This window comes from Rhinolophus sinicus, linkage group LG12 (assembly GCF_036562045.2).
Source record: "Rhinolophus sinicus isolate RSC01 linkage group LG12, ASM3656204v1, whole genome shotgun sequence".
Classification (NCBI taxonomy): Eukaryota; Metazoa; Chordata; class Mammalia; order Chiroptera; family Rhinolophidae; genus Rhinolophus; species Rhinolophus sinicus.
The window spans coordinates 7,895,868-7,914,249 of record NC_133761.1 but is presented as its reverse complement, the minus strand read 5'-3'; the positions used below and the strand labels follow the sequence as shown (position 1 = coordinate 7,914,249).

The 18,382-nt window shown below is 50.7% G+C and overlaps 1 protein-coding gene across 6 annotated transcripts in view; it reads right to left on the bottom strand.

The window, feature by feature from the left end:
- The window catches only part of CYRIB (CYFIP related Rac1 interactor B), a 130,700-nt gene extending 114,158 nt beyond the window's left edge, over positions 1-16,542 (bottom strand). For 2 of the 6 annotated variants that reach the window (XM_074316756.1, XM_074316759.1), the window contains exon 1: positions 16,205-16,463. Coding sequence is in view for 1 of the 6 variants with exons in the window: in XM_074316755.1 (XP_074172856.1) it covers positions 16,439-16,523 (85 nt within the window). In the remaining 5 variants the exon portion in view is untranslated. Of the gene's footprint in view, positions 1-16,204 lie in introns of all 6 variants that reach the window. The other 4 variants (XM_074316755.1, XM_074316757.1, XM_074316760.1 and 1 more) reach the window with 4 other exon arrangements.
- Between the last annotated feature and the right edge of the window lie 1,840 nt (positions 16,543-18,382).

Sequence of the window (18,382 nt, the reverse complement as noted above, 5' to 3'; positions counted from 1 at the left end):
AAAGGTGTTTAAGAGAAAGCAGATGAAATGTGGGAAAGGACTAGCTAATAAAAACGGAGAAACGCTGGGCGTTTTCAACCATGACTGTGATTAAACAAACTTGCAGGAAAGATGCTTTGAGAGCCAAGGCATGTGAATGTGTGCAGTGCCTGAGTTTCCAGGGTAAAATGTAAACCGTAACTTCCTGCAGAATTAATTGGTCCCCAGTGAGAGATCCACGCTAAGTTCTTCTGGACCGTGGTTTTCCCTCCCTGCTCCTGCCACTAGGCTGTCACATGGCTCATCAAGACTGCATTTCAAAGTCCCATGGACTTGAGGGTCAGTTGGGGACAGACTTCGGAGGAAGAACCTGCCCTTGGATGACAAGAGGCACCTAATGAAGTGTCCAAAGCTGAGGCTGCTCTCTTCTAGAACATTCACTGTAACAGGACAAAGTCCCTTCCAGGACAATTTCCTGTAACCCACATTCTTCCTTAGTCCAGGCAGGAACCTGGGGTTAGAAGTAGCTCGTTTTTGAAATATGGGAGAGAGTCTGGCCTGAATTTGAACATGAGTGGTAAAGATGGCAAGGAGCCCCAAGGACCCCCCAGGGTCCCCCAGATGACTTCCCAGAGATCAAAAGGGGAAAATGAGGGGTGACGCCCAGGGCCAGCCTTAATGAAACCCTAATGAGTGAGTTTCCACAATTAAAGACAACAATGGGAGGGCAAGCAGTGAGGCCCAGAAAACAGTCAATGTCTTTGATTAAACACTGATGAAATTCCCCATCGCTGCTTTAATCTGGTTCCCCCGGGGAGTTTCATTGGCTTTGCAATGTTTTCAAAGAAAACGATCTTGAATATACATTATTCCCCAAGCCACTCAACACAGAGATTGGCCTTCCTGCCTCCTCCCCTCTTCGAAGCAGGCAGCCGCTTCCCAGATGAGTTTTGAACATCAGCCAATGGCAACCTGGGCTCCTTTCTGTACAAGACACTCCTTGTCACCAGTTTGGCACTCTGCAGGTCTCACTCCTTTATCACGGTCTTGGTTTACCAACGGCTTTCTGCACTTGAGGCTGAAGCCAATCTCCTTGGGCTGGGACCAATCTCACAATGCCGAGGCCCTGGTCAACATCAAAGCCCTCTCTGGAAACTGATCTGGTTTTAATATCTGAGTCTATCCTGAGGCAACTCCAAGCCAACCTGGATCCTGAGCCATTCTGAGAATAAATGATGAGGAACAAAGCACACTGATGGACTGCTCCAAGCTGAGCCGATACAGCCGTTCACACTTCCTAGTTCTTTGAATGCTGGCCTGCCTGTCTGGTTTTTGTACATGCTGTTCCCCTTTGTCTGAAATGCTGTTCCCAGCGTTGGCCTTCAAAATTCAGTGGAAACCGTCACCTTCTCTACAAAGCCTTCCCCAGCACCTCCTGGACAGAGTTCAGTTCAACACATTGTGAGTGTGCGAGCCTGGCCCAGTCCTGTACTCAGCTAGATATGCAGAGAGAAGAAAATTCTGTATCTGGCTGGAGACCCTCCAGGCTAGAGTCTCCAAATAACCTCTTGCTTGCAATTCTATTTTTAAAATTTTACTGTGCAAGATTTTAGATGTACAAACAGTATACAAAGAATCACAAAGCCACCGCTCCTACCGATAGCTCAGTCTAAGGAATATAGCAAATACAAAGTCCCCTGGGTATCCTGCCCCAATCCAATTGTTCTCTGTAATCCCCCAAGGGTAAGAACGGTACAGAATTTGGTATTTATCACTGCCGTGCATTTCTTTATACCTTTATTACATATGATTGGACCCCCACCAACAAGGCATATCATTGCTTTGCAAGTTTTAAATTTTTCATTACTTGAACACTTTGCACATTAATACAATGACTTGTTTTTATGTCCATCTCCTCCCAGGACTCTCCCTAAGCAGTGCTTGCATCCTGCAGATGTCACCACTAGGACACCTAACCCAAACCCTGGCCCACAGTTCATGCTTAATGCATGCATGAGGGGGGGCGGAGAAAACACGGAAGGCAGGGTTTTCACCCACTGGACCCAAAAAGGGAGCGGGGAGAGGGATGCAGAAGGCTTCCCCAGGGGCGCGTACCTGCAGCTCAGTCCTCCAAAGGCCTCCTACAGTCCTTAGAGTCGGGAGGTGCATAGGGCCCAAGGGAGACACTGCCCAGAGCTGGCTGAAGGGAAGGGCAGCATTTACTGTGACAAACAGCACTCCCAGTGTGTACCCAGCACACAGGAGGGGCTCTGGATGCGTGTGGTGAATGACCATTTCTACAGATAAGAAAAAGGAGAGGCTGAACAAGGAAAAGTGGTTGGTCCAGAGGAGACCCAACTTGGAGACCATCTAATAGAGAGCAAGAGTCCTCACTCATGGGGGGTGGGGGGGCAGGAGGACTCAACAATGTCTTCTTTCCTTCAGCTCCAGCTCCCACGGCAGAAGCTGCACTCTCGCGCTCAGCTCACTGAATAACAGCCCCAGGTGGCTTCCAGGATCTTGGGAGGAACCCCAGTGAGTGTCATACAAATGAGACAGGTGGGTAAGGTAGGGAAAAGGGGGAGGGATGAGAGTGTATGTGGTCACCAAGAGAACAGACTAATTGGGAGAGCACAGAATAAAGGAGGGCTAAGGCCTCAGTAAATGCTTTTTTCATGAACTGGGCTGTTGTCTTTGACTTCTGAATTCTCTGCCAGCCTGCAGAGCATCTGCCCACCAGGTGGAGGTTAGGAATTGCTGAGGCTAAGAAAATAAGTCCCACCTCTGGCCCTGACCCGCTGTGCAGCCTTGGGCAAGTCACTCAACCTCTCTGGGCTTCAATTTTCTGAAAGAATTATCCACTCCTTCTACAAACACTCTTGGAGCAAAGCCGACTGTGAACCTGACCTATGGACCTAAAACAGGAAAAGACCCAGTACCTGGGCTGGGGGATGTTTAGTGGAACGAGGCCACGGTGTAAACACAAAGCACTCTATGAATATAACGTGTTCTTAGGCTTTATTTTCTATCATATTTGCCATGTAAGCCCCTTTCTGATTTTTTCTCTTCCTTTTTTATTTTTTTAATATTCAAGACGTAGTGTTTGGTCAAGGCTAAGTAGAACAGAGAGCCAGGAAGTTCATCTTTAATTCATCACCAACAATACTCAGCTCAGCTCAAACTTGCCAAAATGCTTTCTTCCAGCACATCTATTCATAGCCGTCTGTTCCTAGAGTTAGTTCTCAATTATTCACTCGAACCGAGGCTTGTCCCATGTTCTGAGCATGAGTGGGGGAGGGAGGGAAGGGCACGGAAGGAAGGGGGCACAGGAGAACAGGGACAGATCTAGAAAAGACACCACCACCCCCCAGAGAGCAGCCACACCCCCCTGGGAGGGCACCAGGTGACAGGGCCCGCAGGGTATGGTCCTTGGAAGAGGGAGGTGGGAGGAGACAGACGTACCACGAGGGCCTCAGCCGCCCCCAGCTTCATCCTCTGACTGCCTAAGGAAGTGAAGTGACTTGACAGGCTCAGAGCAAATGGCAGAGCTGGGTACACACTGCAGGGGCGAGGCCCATGGGTCCCTGCAGCCCTTGCGAGCAGATGACACCCACGCCCTTGGCTAATTAAAACCCTGGAGCTGCCTTTTACCAGCCCTGCTTAACACCGGATGGGCCGGCTGCCATCAAGGATTTGCTGCGCTGAACTACATCTCTCCAGGTGGTTTTGAGGCTTAAATGAGATGATGTAGGCCACGGGAAACCTCTGTCATAAGCAGCTTTCTCACTCTGTGTTCTGGTCCTTCATTTTCTTCCTCTGACCCTCGAAACGTTGAGGGGGCGGGCCATGCATGACTCAGCTGGGGCAGCCCAGGCCCCAGCAACCAGTCCCTGCGGCTTCATTTCTTCCTTCATTATCCAGAGCAGCGTGACTGCCTGATTTGCATATCACTTCCTCTAGAAGGTCAGACGGCCCAGATGCTGGACAGGAGAACAGAGCTGGCGGCAATGGTGGGGGGGAAAAGGGATGTTCTGGACACTCAATAAACGCCCACTGGAGATGCTAAAAATGGGTTCCTCTTTCGTATCTAATCATAGAAACACGTGTACACACACATCCATTATGAATCTTGGCGTCTGAAATATTTGAAAGTACTGCAATTTCCATTTTCCACCCAGAGCAGAAAATGAATTCATACCCTTATGCATCAAATGTACCTTTGGCACCTGCGGAGCATGTACCTTTCGGGGTTTTGTGCCTTCCTTAAAAAACGGCTTGGAGAGTTTTGAATCAGAACCTCTCCAAAAGGCAGGCAAAGCTGTATGACAGACACAGAACTCGAGAGAAAATGGCATTTTAAATACCACAGAGACTGTCTGGAAACTGGCAATCTCGTATATGGTTACAGGTTTCTAAGACGGCAGATGCATCCATTTCTCTCTGTCCCCTGTGTCCTGCCACAGAGCACAGGTCACGTGGTCCTCCATAGAGGTCAAGCGGAGGAGGGCTTGTGGGGGGGACTGATAGCTGTGGACACAAGGTTACCTATCTTCCATTGGGAGCACACAGGACAGCAGCTCCCCCACTGAACCTGAAGTTCACTTCTGCTTTGACACTTGACCTCAACAATGTCACCCAGACAGAAAACCCTTTGCTCGGTCAATCGGTAGCTGTCCTTCATCTTACCTTTCCCTGAAAATAATGTCCATATAACTTGAAGAGTGTTACTGGTATTTCAGTCTCTCTAGATGATCTTCACTCCATCAGCTGTTAACCTGGAGAGAGTGTCGTGTTTCTAGAAGTCACATGACCTCTCTCTGACCTCAGGTTACCTCATTTATCAAATAGTGACAATAATATCTTCCCATAGGCCTAGGAGGGTCTGGTCAACCCATAGCAGCTTTTATATTCAAGAGTTCCTAGCTCGGGCTTCCGGTTGGCTCACTTGGTTAGAGTGCAGTGCTCATAACACCAAGGTTGCCGGTTCGATTCCCACATGGGCCAGTGAGCTGCAGTCTTCACGATTATAGTGAAAACAACAGCTTGACTGGGAGCTGAACTGCGCCCTCCACAACTAGATTGAAAACGATGACTTGACTTTGAACTGATGGGTCCTCGAAAAACACACTGTTCCCCAATATTCCCCCCCCAAAATTAACAACAACAAAAAGAATCGCTAGCTGTCTTTCTTACCGTGTTTCCCCAAAAATAAGACCTAGCCGGACAATCAGCTCTAATGCGTCTTTTGGAGGGAAAATGAATATAAGGCCCGGTCTTATTTTACTATAAGTCTTATTTTACTTATATAAGTCTTATTTTACTTATAGTAAAATAAGACCGGGCATAATATAATATAATATAATATAATATAATATAATATAATATAATATAATATAATATAATATAATAATATAATATAATATAATATAATATAATATAATATAATATAATATAATATAATATAATACTGGGTCTTATGTTCATTTTCGCTCCAAAAGATGCATTACAGCTGGTTGTCCAGCTAGGTCTTATTTTCGGGGAAACAAGGTAGTTCTCCTATACTCCTATTTATCAGGCCTGTTAGCATTTTAATCTCAGAAACACCCAGACCTAAGTTTTAGTAATTGGTCTGTTTTGTTGTATACCATTTATCAAATGATCTAAACTTTGGTTTCTTTCTTTCCCTGGAAACAGGAGAGTTCTAGGTTTCTTTGAAGAGAAGACAGATGAGGAGAGAAGAGGGGAAGGGAGTGAAAGTACCAGAGCCACATTATAGAAAACGTGTAAAAGAGAGAAAGGAAAAGCAAATCATCCACATTTCTGTCCCCAGACCACAATCTCTGACACCATTGTGCTGTGTATTTCCTTCCATGCTTTTTTCCTGCAAAGGACTGCTTTCTCAGTTTCCTCCGAGCCTCTTTGGCCCTCATTTTGAGTGGCAACAGCATAACTGCTTCCAGTACTCGGTGATTGTCAGACACTTAGGCTATTTCCAATTTCTTTTGTTATTATACAAAGAAGTGAGCTGAAGATCTATGAGCACTATTTTGTCCGTTGTTTTATTGTTTTCCTTGGGAAAGCGTCCCAGAGCGGGTTCGCTGGGGAGACGCTCACAAGTACCTTCATGACGCGTGACATAAATTGGCTCGTGACAAAAAAAATGCCCAGAAGGGTCTTTGTAGGACCCCGTTGGCTACCAGCGAGAAGGCACAGGTGACTTTATGGGGATGGGGACATGGGCACTCGTTGGATTTTGCTCTGGAGCAAACTCTGTGGAACATTCCAGACGCTGCACATCAGGGTTTTCCAGTTTCCCTTGCAGAGTGGGCACTCACATGCACAGGAGAGTCAGCTTCAAGCCAAACACAAATGCTCCCAACCGCCTGCCCCAACAACTCTGTAACAGGATCAAGAACGAACGATCAGGTTTCCTTTTTTTTCGGTTTTAAGTGTCCAAGGTCTTGAGACAAAGATCAGCTTATCTGGAGAGACGGGTTTTCCAACCACATTCCGGGTCAAGATCATGGAGGAGGGTGGGGGTCGGGTGGGGGGGCTTCTAGGGAAACGGGGGTGGGGGAAACACTCCAAAGGTCAGAACTTGTGTATTCTTCATTTATTTCTGCGAGGTTAAAGTCAGAAATATGCAAATGTCGTCTTTCTACACTTCCCTTGCATTTCACCATCGAAACTTTGAGAAATACTGCTTAGGAAAGAGACAGTTCCACTTGGGTTGGGGCCTCAGGGAGGTGGGCCATCTCCAAAAGCTGGGGTCCCCCGTGGGCCCAGGAGGCCCTTTCGGATTGACTCCAGCAAGGGACATTCAGCCACAGGTGCGACATGTGCAAGATCAAGGACAGGTAGAAGGTCCTAAATAAATCCAAGAGCTGTTGTGATCAAAAAGACTACTTTCATTAAAAAAAAAACAAAACCAAGTTAGGACTCACCAGGCCAAGGGAGGTTGCATCCTTCCTGTTCACTGGGTCCCTACACTGGACAGTTGGACCTCCCCCACCCCCCCAAAAAAAAATCCTCTCCAAAGTTAATCACACTCAAGCAGGGGAGACCCCTGGAATAATTACACGTTATATATGTCACCCCCCGCTGGGTCAGGACAACCGTACACTCTAAACACACCCTCTGTGTATTATACAATAGAATTACAGCACACGCTCATTTCATTTAGCTGTTTCAACTCTACTCAGAGGGCCAAACGCTTTTTGTTTTAATTTTAGAAACTTTAAATTAATGGACAAGTGCATTTTGCCTGTTGCATGTATTTGAATTTGTTTTATTTGGAGGGTTACTATACCTTGTGCTTTATTGTATATCGTACACCACTGTGAATGCCACACACGTACACACATGGGTCCCTGCACAGCACCACATACACAAAACCATGTGTATGCAAACCCTCCTGCAGGGGCGAATCAGGAGAGTGTCCTGATCATTTCCACGACGTGTGTTTTCCTGCTGTGCCGATGTCCAGATTTGGTGACTCAGATGTAAGTGCCGTGTAAGGTTTCTTTTCCTTTGGTGCTTTTGGGTCTTGAAGGATGTGACCATCTGTTAGGTACTAGCGGAAAATCAGTCTCGGACCAGAACAGGAAACCAGGCCTGCCAGGCTGGTGAGTGCAGGGTGGACCCCATGGCTTTATACCCCGCCTCCCAGCACAGGCTGTCTGGTCACAGAAGCCACCCTCCTCACTGGGCCACGCGCTGGTTATGCGACCCTTAGCAGGCTTTCACCTCCCTGGCCTGGTCCCTCACTTTCAATGAATGGCCTAGGTGATTTTCAAACTCCTGAGGGGCTCTGGGCCTCCACTGGCTGTCTGCACAGGTTCCCACCTTGGATGAAAATCAGCTTCCCAAGTGGGGTTCTCAGAAGAGGTGACACTGTGCTGAGTGAGATGCTGACGTCCTCAGCACCTTGGGCGGGTGGTCCCCTGGCTGTCACCTCTACCTAGAAGATGATTCCTCTTTTACTACCCAGCCTCTAACCACGCCTTACACATTCTGTTTCCTGTGTGGGCCGTGGGTGAAAAAGGCCAGGAAGGACGGGACTAGGTGACGTTCAGCGTCCTTTCCATCTTACACGCATCAGCCCAGAGTGAGAAGCAGATCGTCCATGGGCAAAAGATGACGGCACGCGGCAGTTTCTCTAACTGGGCTCCTGTCACGGGAGCCACTGCATCAAAATCACTTCATGTCAACTATAATTTAATATATATGTAGTCACAGGATGTGGAGCACAGCACAGGGAATAGAGTCAATGGCATTGTAACAGCCATATACGATGTCAGAGGGGGAGTAGACTGGGGAAAAGCGGTAGATTTGTGAGGGGTGAAATGTCTAACTAGCACATTGTTTTGTACACCTGAAACTATTTAAAAAAAAAGACGGAAAAAAATCACTTCAGAGCGCCTGCTAAAAATGTTGATTTTTGACCCTCCCATCCAGAAAGCTTACACATACCCAAGTCATGGCCAGATGAAAGAAATACCCTGGGAGAGGTAACACATGCATAGAATATTCTGGCAAGTTCAGACATTGCAAACGGACAGGAGGAAGACTGACTGCAGGAGGTATTCATCCTGTATCTACCGTCTTCTCTCCAGTCTACAAGGACCAGGGTGCAAACACTGGGATTTTCCTTTGAAATTCAATCTCCCCTCCCCCAAAGCATGAACCCACAGCCCCTTCTTTCCTCCAAATCTTTCCCTTGGGGAGGGTGCAGGCAGAGTCACGTACAGGATGGCACCCATCCCAACACCAACCGCATCAAGAGGTACATTCATAGCGTGAGTCAGTTTCACACTGAAGTCACCAAAGGCCTCACCACTCAAAGTAGCCCTCGGCATCTACTTGCAAGAGTCATTTATAAATTCTGAACTTCCTAGGCTGACACGTTCACCGGCGGGGGTTGGCAAAGATGGCTGCCGAGATGCCCACCCTGAAAACCACCGGCCGCCCTCTCCTCGTAGCTTCCAGCCACAGCAGCGCATGCGCTGGGCTAGACAATTCTCGTTGGCAATTTTTTGAGTTAGGTTCGAGGTTCCTGAGAAAGAGGGGGTACAACAGCAGGTGGGCACAGAAGCTGGCGTGGCGCGTGTGAATGCCAAGTCTGTGTTTTTTTTCCTTGGCCTCTACGTCCTGCCGTTGCCTCACCTGTAAGAGGGGGATGATGGTACCTGCCTCACAGAGGTTTTGTGAAGGGGAGAAATAACACACACAAAGTACACATTGAACAGGACCATCTCAATGAGGGAAAGTCGTGATCATTACAGGGGAGACCAACAAAAACACCCCAAATCACACATACCCACAATATGATGTTTGTGGGAGGTGTATAGTGAGGGACGCTTTGTTTGGGCCTCAATGCCTCCACAAAGGGTCAGGAACACGGCCTCACTCACAACTCCTGCTCCCCCTTCGATCACCAGCTGTTCTCGCCCATGACTCTCCCTACTGTGCATCTCCAAACCTAGTCCCAAAGCGTTTGCAATTCCTGGGTGACAGAAAAGGACCTAGAGGGCCCGGGCTTGGGTTGGTCCAAGGACACAAATCCCAAATCCTTCCCACTCTAAGCCGCTCGAGCCCTTAGGGACTTGTGTGGGGTGGCGTGGGACACAGTTCTTACTCCCCACATGGACCCATGACAGGGCCTAGCACATAGTAGGCCCTCCCTCACTTAATTACTGTTGTTGACTAGCAGGATGGACCGGATCCCTCCACAATGAACTGAACACTCGATAGATGTGAAGGCGTGTTTAGAAATGACTGCAAAATACCACTTGGCTTTCGCTCGCAAGCCTGTTTGATCTGTACGCACCCTGGCTGGTCTCTGGCGCCTGTGGAGCTCAGAGCAGTACACAAAACCAGAGTTCAAGGGAGCAGAGCAGACATTTTAGGATGTTATTGCCCGAGTTTCACTTCCACGTTGTCTTCTGAATTGTACTTCAACTCTGGTTTTGAGCAAAGCCGGGGCCGGTGCACAGACAGGCAGCAAGGGCCTCCCATAGGCTCCTCTCCGAGCCCCAGCCCCTGAGGCCATGTGGACAGGCCACTCGAATTACCAAGTACCTATTAGGTAACAGGCCCTAAGCCAGGTACATTCAGACATTTTCTGACTTAAGAGCCACAACAAGCTACAAAACAGGCACTGTGATGCCAGGAGAGGATGCACAATTTGCAAAAGGCTCCACGGAGATGTACCTGGCCCCAAAGGTCACAGTTCTTCACCCTGCCACCATCCCCTAGCAAAGGAGAACCCTAGAGGGGCCAACTCCAGCCTTCAGATTTGCATAAAGCCTGGGCAGCAGTTTGAAATTATCTTAATGACATACCTACTCTCCCATCCAATTCATACCCCATATCTCTGCCAGAGGGAGAGCCCTGGCCCAGAATTAGCACAGGACAATCGCTTCTCACCCACTATGTCCCTGGGGAAGGGGTGTTTCTGCAAGAGGCTGCGCTGGGAGCTTTTATGCTCATTATCTCATCTAGTCCTCCAAAACCTCCGGAGAGGCAGGTGTGATTAGCCCAGCTTTATCCCTGACAGTTCTGGGCCAGCGAGGTGTCGTGATTTGCCCAAGGCCACACAGCTTTGAAGTGGCAGTGACAGGGTCCCTCAGCTCCTCAGTGTGACAGCATTTGCTGAGTGATTGTTGGGTTTAAATTCCAAAGAGCTCCAAGTGGCCTGAGACTCTCTACAGACTCTATGAAGCACATGAGTCAAGGATGGAGCGTTCCGACCTCTTGCTGCCCACGCCTCTTCCCCTCCTTAACTCTTCTGCATGACTACACCTCACTGTCATTTCTCCCTACTCCGAGGTGCCAGTGGGGAGAAGAGGCCATTAGTCCCTGACACGGTATGTAATTCAAAGCCGTCGGTTATCCTATGTTGGGCCTTCTTTTTCACTGTGGATGGAAGGGCTTAGTCTCCTGCCAAAGGAAGGTAGGGGCAGAGGTACCTTTTGCACTGGGGAAGGACGTCCAGCCCCAACAGCCCCTTGGCCCTCAGAGCCTGGCACTTAGGATGGCCCCATAGGGTTTATAGGCAGACACTGTGGAGCCGTCTGAAAGGCCCAGATTAAAAGCTGGAAGGCCTGGGTTCTGGGCCTGAGTTTGCCCCTTGGACAAGATGCTCCCATCTCTGGGTCCCCCAGTTCCCTCGTCTGGTAAGAGTACTGGAAACCTAAAACCTGAAACTCTGGGCATGAGATTCCCACTCACTCTTTCCAGACCACAGTCATGTGTGACGGCCTGTGAGACTCATTGCTTCTCTTTCTTCGCTCCCTGCTCCATCCCCACCTCAACTGCTCAGAGCACCCTGCTGGGCTTCTTAAGCAGCTCTGGCAGGGTAAGGAGGCTGTCCTCTCTCTACAGGCCTCTGTGTTCTCACCGTAGCCTGTCTGCTCTGGGCCTCCATCTTTTAATCATACATGTTTCTGACATGGCTGTCTCCTCCACTAATGAAGCTGTCAGCTGCCTTGGGAACCTCTGGCGACATATTCCAATATGCATCCTTAGTCAGTTCCGGTCCTGAATGACAGGGGATTGGGGACCTCTGAATTCTCCCTACTCAAAGTGTGGACAACAAACCACAGCATTGCATAGCAAACTGTTAGAAATACAGGCTCTCGGCCCACCCCAGGCCACTGACTCAGAGCCTGCAAGGGGATCCCTAAGAGATTTGGGGGCACACTCCAGTTTGGGAAGCAGTGTTCCAAAATCCCTCCCAGCTTCTGACACATCCCTCACTTGGACCATCAAGAAGCCCTCCTACTTGTGGGCCTTAGCAGGACTCAGGAAAACACAGACCATCCTTAACCAAAGGATATTCACCTTAGGAACCTTCTAGAAGCCTGCCACTGACTCTCACAAACAGGACCTGAAAGGTGCAGCCGGCAGGGTGATTCCTGGCACGTGTTACTCACTGGCCCTCTGAGCATTAAGGAAGCCCAGGCAGCTTTCAAAAACGTTGGTTTGCAACCCACATTAGTTTCCACCCTTGGTTCTGTGGATTTGGCTACCCTCATCCTTCCACCCACCAGCCCCCACACATGAGTGGCTGTACAGCTGCCAACCTCTGACAGCAGAGACAAACAGACTGGTGGCCCACCTGCCTCTCATGGACCCTGCGTCCATGCTCAGAATTGCCCCTCCCTCAATCTCTACTCTTGACATTTATTCAACGTGGAAAGAGAAGGAATCTTTCCAAAACGCGTTTTCAGCTTTTTAATAAACCCTGCAATTCCTCTAATGGTTTCAGATGATCTTAAATATTTATAAAAATCACTTGCAGCAACACTTCATTAAATAAATCTCCTCACCGACTTCGATTATTTATATATTTATGAACATGATGTCTCCTTCCCTTGGAGCAGATGGCAGCTAGTAAGTCTTTGAATCGGAGAGGGGAAAAAAAAAAAAATCAATGGGAGAGAACGTAAACTCAATGAGTCCCCAATTTACTCTTCTTGACCAGCTCTGGGACAATGGTCTTTCCATTCAGTGGAATTGCCCTACAACAGCCAGCCAACAAGGGGTTGGGGAAAACATGGAGGCCTGAACTTGAATCTAGGAAGACTCTTCCAGCCAAGGGCTCAATTCTTAGTGGGAAGTGGAGCTCTGTTAGTGGAGGGACAGGATGACGGGACTGGGGTAGGGTCAGAGAGAGCCTGGAGGGGGGAAGTAACTGATATTTGCTGAGCACCTACTATGTGCCAAGCACTGTGCTCTATACAACCTCTGGGTTGATCTCCACAACAACCCTTCCAGGTGGCAATTATTTATGCCTCATTTAAAAGATGAAGAAGGCCCAGAGAGAGTGAGCATCTTGTCCAAGGTCACAGAGCGAGTAAGCAGCAAAATCAGGATGTGACCCCAGCCAGTCTGGCCCCCAAACCCATACACATGCTGCCTCTAACAGTAGACAAGGCTGAGAGGAAAATATAATCGCCCTTAATCTCATGCATCCTTGGCTACACAATTATCTTTCCTTCAACCTGCGGAGGCCAATCACCCCTTTTCAGACCAGCAGGCTTAACTGCCCAAGTTCTACCAAGCGACAGGAACTTTCTGTATGAGAACCTGGGGGAGCCAAGTCTCAGCTGGAAGCTGGAAGGAGGTGATGTGAACATTAGGAGAAGATATGAAATGAGTGTCATCAGCCCATGAAGAGGTGACTTTATGAGAGAGAGGAAAAAAGCCCCTTGACCTGCAGAAATGGATGAAAAACAGGATCACAATGATTCCTGTTTCATCAGGCCTTTATCACATGTCCCCAGTTGGGAAGGAGAAAAAGAGAAAAGTCAGCCTTCCCCCTTCCCTACTCAATGACTTCTCTCGAGAAGCTCCAAGTTTACAAAGAGAAGTGGTTCTGGCCTTTGCGGTGCTTGTGCTCTAGTTGAGGAGACAGCGAATACTACTGTCGATGATGATAATGACAGTCATGATGACGATGGCCGTTCATCGGGGGCCTGTGCTAAGGGCTTCACTCACTCTCACAAGGAGCAAAACAACCCTACGACACATCGTCCCGTTTTACAGGTGAGAATACTGAGTCTCCGAGCGTGAAGAAACTCGGTGACACGCAAACAGCAGAAGAGGGAGGTATGACTGAGGATCTTGTCCTCTTACTAGGAACCTTGTAAAACGGACGGTGGGGGAGGGGAGCAGTGTACAGATGAGGGAAAGAGGGTTATGAGAGGGTGGTGACCTCTCTAAGCCTTCCTGACCAGCCTTAAAACCTAAAGTGTACTGATTTTAAATCTGACTTTCCACTGACACAACACTGCCTCGCTGGAAGATGGTTCATTAAAGATGGCCAAGTCCCCGACTACCAAAGCCACGGGAATGTGGTCTCTTCAGTCAAGGAGACAGCGGTAATGCTGAGCATGAGGCCACCACCTCCTGACACTGGCATCCCTTAGGAGCCCCTCTTGTCATGGTCCCTGGATCCTGAGGTAAGAGCTGGCAGAGACTGGCACTGCACAATGGAGAATCTAAAGACACTTGGGAGGAACCACCAGAGGACGATTCCAAGGTCACCTACAGGCCAGTGTGTTGACCTTGAGGTAGAGACAGAATGTACCTCCATAAGGAGCGATGGGGAAACCATTGGTCTTTTGTTCCTTCTGTCAAAAAACACGTACCGTGCATCTAGCATATGTCAGACAGCCTGCCAGGTGCCAGGGAAACACAGAGGCTGTTTGACGGGAGCAAAGTCTACAGGAAGGAGGCTAAATCTGCCACTTACGGGCTGAAGGTCTTGGGCCAAGTCCTGCATTCTCACTAAGTCTTGTCAAATGAGAATAAGATCTCATAGGTAACCATGGCCACTCCAGGTCTTAAAAATGAATGTCACGTGCCCAAACTACAACTGGCCACGACAGAGAGCTACCTGCTGTTGCCTCTTAAAATGACATAGCCCTCAGGTTCATCTTCTGCCCTCCAGATGTGAAAAAACCCAGCTAAGAATCCTAAGAGAGGTGCACAGAAGCCTTTGGGACCAGAGAAAGAAGGAGAAGGGACGGCTGTCAGAGAAAGCAAATTTACTTGAAAATGTCCCAAAGAGAAGGGCAGAAACACGCACTGGGCCTTTATCTGAAGGCCATTTCCAAGTGCCCCACTGCATGAAGGCACCCTGCCCTCCTGCAGCACACACACTGGTCCCCCCCATTCTCAAAGTCTATGAAGGATCTAGAAAATGCAAATTACAACGTGCCTCCCCAGGAAGAAAACCCAGGCCCGTCAACCACTTCTGCATGCCCCACCAAGAGAGCAAACCCACCTCTCCCCAGCTTCCTCCACATTTACAGGAAGCCCCAGGCCTGGGAAATCAGCCCAGCTGTCAGCCCTGGCTGCCCGCCTAGGCCAGTCATCTGGCGGTGACAATCAAAACGATGCTTCCTTTTCATTTCCACCAAATGCAATCTTCCAAGAATGGGAGAGGCTCAAGTCAGAGTGTAAGCGCCTTTTCACTAGGAGTCAATATTTTCACAAGATAATGCTCCTGGGGAGGGAGTGGATTACACAGCTCCCAGGTAGCAAAATGTGGCTCTCTGGGGATTGTGAGATGGAGGCGACAGAGCAAGGAAACCAAACCGTGGAACCACACCCAGTCACCTCTCAAAATTCACATCCACCTATTCATTTCACAAATATCTATGGAGGGCCTCCCATGTGCCCCAGGCACGCCTTCTAGATGGTGGGGACGCAGAAATTGAAGGTGACTGACAATGACACTTTCCATTACTGCGCCCCTCCAGCTCAGGAAATCCACACTCACTTTCTCTGGGCCCAACTCAAAGCAGCCCATTTTACAGACAGCTGTGGAAGGCTCAGAGGGAAAGCCACTTGCCCAAGGTCACACAGTCAGTTAGTGGCAGGACCAGGAATGAAAACGAAGGTGCAAAGTGCTTGTGACACTCCCCAGCGGCGCCTGCTTCCCGCTCAACTCCTCCCCCACCAGCTCCATTGCTTGCAGCTGGGTGGGGATCAAAGCCCGTCCCCAAGGGCTCTAGCAAGGGGAATCCTAGGTTCCTCTTTCCTCTCCCCCCCAACCGAGGACACAGGTTCGAGACCCAGTGTGTGGGTACACAGCCCCAAGAGAGCCCTGCAGGCTCCAGGGCATCCACTGTTAACGCTGAACTTCCATTTAAAAATAAAGATGATGAAAATAAAGGGCAAAGAGGAAGTGCTCCTCAAACGTAGGCGGGTGGTTACCCCAGGAGGAAGTCTCGAGACCAATGGAGATTTTGTTCACCCCCTCTAGTTCCTTATTATAAGTGACTGGCCTTCCAAGCCCCCAATGGAAGTTGGCTGGGGGGCTGCCGGGGGGTCAGACCCCGCGCCCTCACCTGGGCTGCAGGAGGGGCCTGAGGGGGGGCAGCCGCCCCAAGTCCTCCTCCTCCCGGCGCGGGGCGCCACCGCGCGCTCCCAGCGGCAGGGTGGCCCCGGCGGCGGCCCCGCGGCGTGCGCCTCTCGCGTCCTCCCGCCGCAGCCTCACCGAGGCACATCCTCCGGGTGCCCCCCGCCGGCCCTCACCCCGGCAGCACCCCCTCTCCAAACGCAGCGGCGGCCGGCGCAGCCCGGCTCGCCCCCCCCGCCCCCGCATCCATCACGCGCGCGCCCCCACCCCGCGCCCTCGCGGGTGTCCCTCGGCGCCGAGGGCGCGCGCGGGCGGCCGGGGCGGCGGTGCCGGCGGATCCCGGGCACGTACCTGACGGCCAGGCGAGCAGCGAGGGGAGCGCGGCCGCGGGCGCTGCAGCGGGAGCCTCGGAGCCTCGGTGCCGCCGCCGCCGTTTCCGGGTTGGCGGGTCTCACGTCACCGCCACAGGTTTGCGAGCGGCCCCCGCCGCGGCGGCAGCAGCAGCAGCGGCTCCGGCGAGTGTCAGGCGAGAAATCACTATAAAAGGAAGAGACGCCGCGAGGAGGAAGAGGAAACGCTGTTTACCTTCGCGAAGCCGAGCCGCCGGCCCGCGCACAAAAGGGAGGACGCCCGCCGACGCGCCTCCCCCCGCGCCGGGTCCCCGCCGCATCGTGGGCCCCGCGTCAGCGCGCGCGGCGCCCCGGGACCGCCCCGCGCCGGCCCCCACCCCAAAACCGGCGGGGTGCAGCGCAGGGGGTGGCGCGGCACCGATCTGCCCGTGCGCTCCCGGGCCGGGGCGGAGTGGCCCGGGGCTGGGGTGACCTTGGGCAAGTCACAGCCGGTGGGCGAGCGGCAGCGTGGGCCGCTTTGGGGGCAGGGAGGGGGGCTCATCGCCCTCCCGGCGTGGAGTTCGAAACCCCGGCGCTGAGAGGCGCAGAGATGGCCCAAGGTCATAGCCTATCGGGCAGGGCGCCAACGTGAATCCGAGTCTCCCGACTTTCTGGCCAGCAGGTTCCTGTATCTGGTTGCGCGACCCCCTCACCTGTACGTTGGGAATGATGCTGGTCCCTGCCTGGCCCACCTCGCGGCGGGCTCAGTGAGAGCATGTGCATGCAAAATATTCCTTCAGCCCTCAACAGACATTAACTGAGGGCCCACTAAGTGCCAGCTTGTTCTAGGCCCTGGGGATACAGCTGGGAACCCAAACAAAGTCCCTGCGGGGGGTGAGGGGGGGAGGGTGTCGCAGGAGAAGGCAATAAAATACCTGATGGTCTGGTGGTGCTTAATGCCGTGAGGAAAGATAAAGGGGGGCAGAGGGGAATGTCTGTGCTAACCTAAGGGGCTCTCCATGGACTTTTAGTACAGAAATTCCCAGTCAACAAGCTCCTCACTATAATTCCAGCTTCCGGTATAAGGGGGGATCCCACCTTTCCCCTTCCCTATAAATGGCAAAGAATACACTTTCTCCATGGAACAGGACGTGCCTAGGAAACGGAGATTCTTCTCTCTGCCTTGCTCTCAGACCTCAAGCCCATCCTATCGTTTTCTTGAAAGTCAACCAAATTTCTCACGAATATAGACAATGTTCTTCAAAGCGTCTTTCCACTGACCTCCAACAGAGCATCAAAAGAGTTCCAGGAAAAGCTTTCACTGTCTCCCCACCCTCCATCTCCAGCTGTCTCAGACGCGTGGAGGGTCCCTTTGGGTGGTTGCAATGTGCTCAAATAATATTGAGTTGCTCGCTTAACTGATTATAACCCATTCGTTTCTTTAGCAAAGATGTCCAAAGCCCTTTTCTTGTCCAGGCCCAGTGCTAGGAGCTGGGGGGCACCCAGATGATGTGATTCCAACAGTATTTCCAAGGTGCTCCTGGTCTTGAGGGGGACTTGGGGTGCTGTGTGACTGTATCTGCAGAAAAGCAGCACAGATGATGGCAAGTAGAGGGGACAGAGTGGGGAAGGGTGTGTACTCAACCTGGAAGGGAGGCAACCAAAGAGAGCAGAAGATGGAGGTCGGAAAACCCTGCCTCAAAGTTTTGAGAGGCAAAGTGGGAAAACAGAAGTACCTGGAAACTTGTATGAGCGTCAAAGCTCTCATCCCTCAAAGAGGGCACCGCCTTGCTGGGGTAAAGAAGGTGGGAAACAGCTGGGTCTTCAACTACAAACAGGGAGAGAAGCAGGAAGAGGATTTGGAGTCAGACAGAGCTGAGCTCAGTTTAGGTTCTTTCTTGGTCGTTTACGAAGTGGGCATTAATAATTCCAAACATCGTTGAAGTACCTACCCAGTGCCAAACATTGTCCTCATCTAATTTAATTTTCACCATAGCCCCAGGAAGGAGGTTCATCATGCTCGGTGTTACATAAGACGGAGCTGGGAGAGAGGTGGAATTTGCCCCAGGTCATTCTAATTAGTGGTGGAGCTGGGAGAGGTGGAGTCCCAGATTGTCTGGCTCCAAAGCCCAGGATTTAGCAACTCAGAGCCTCAGTTTGCTCAGCTGGGAAATGGGACTGACAATAACTACTGCATTAG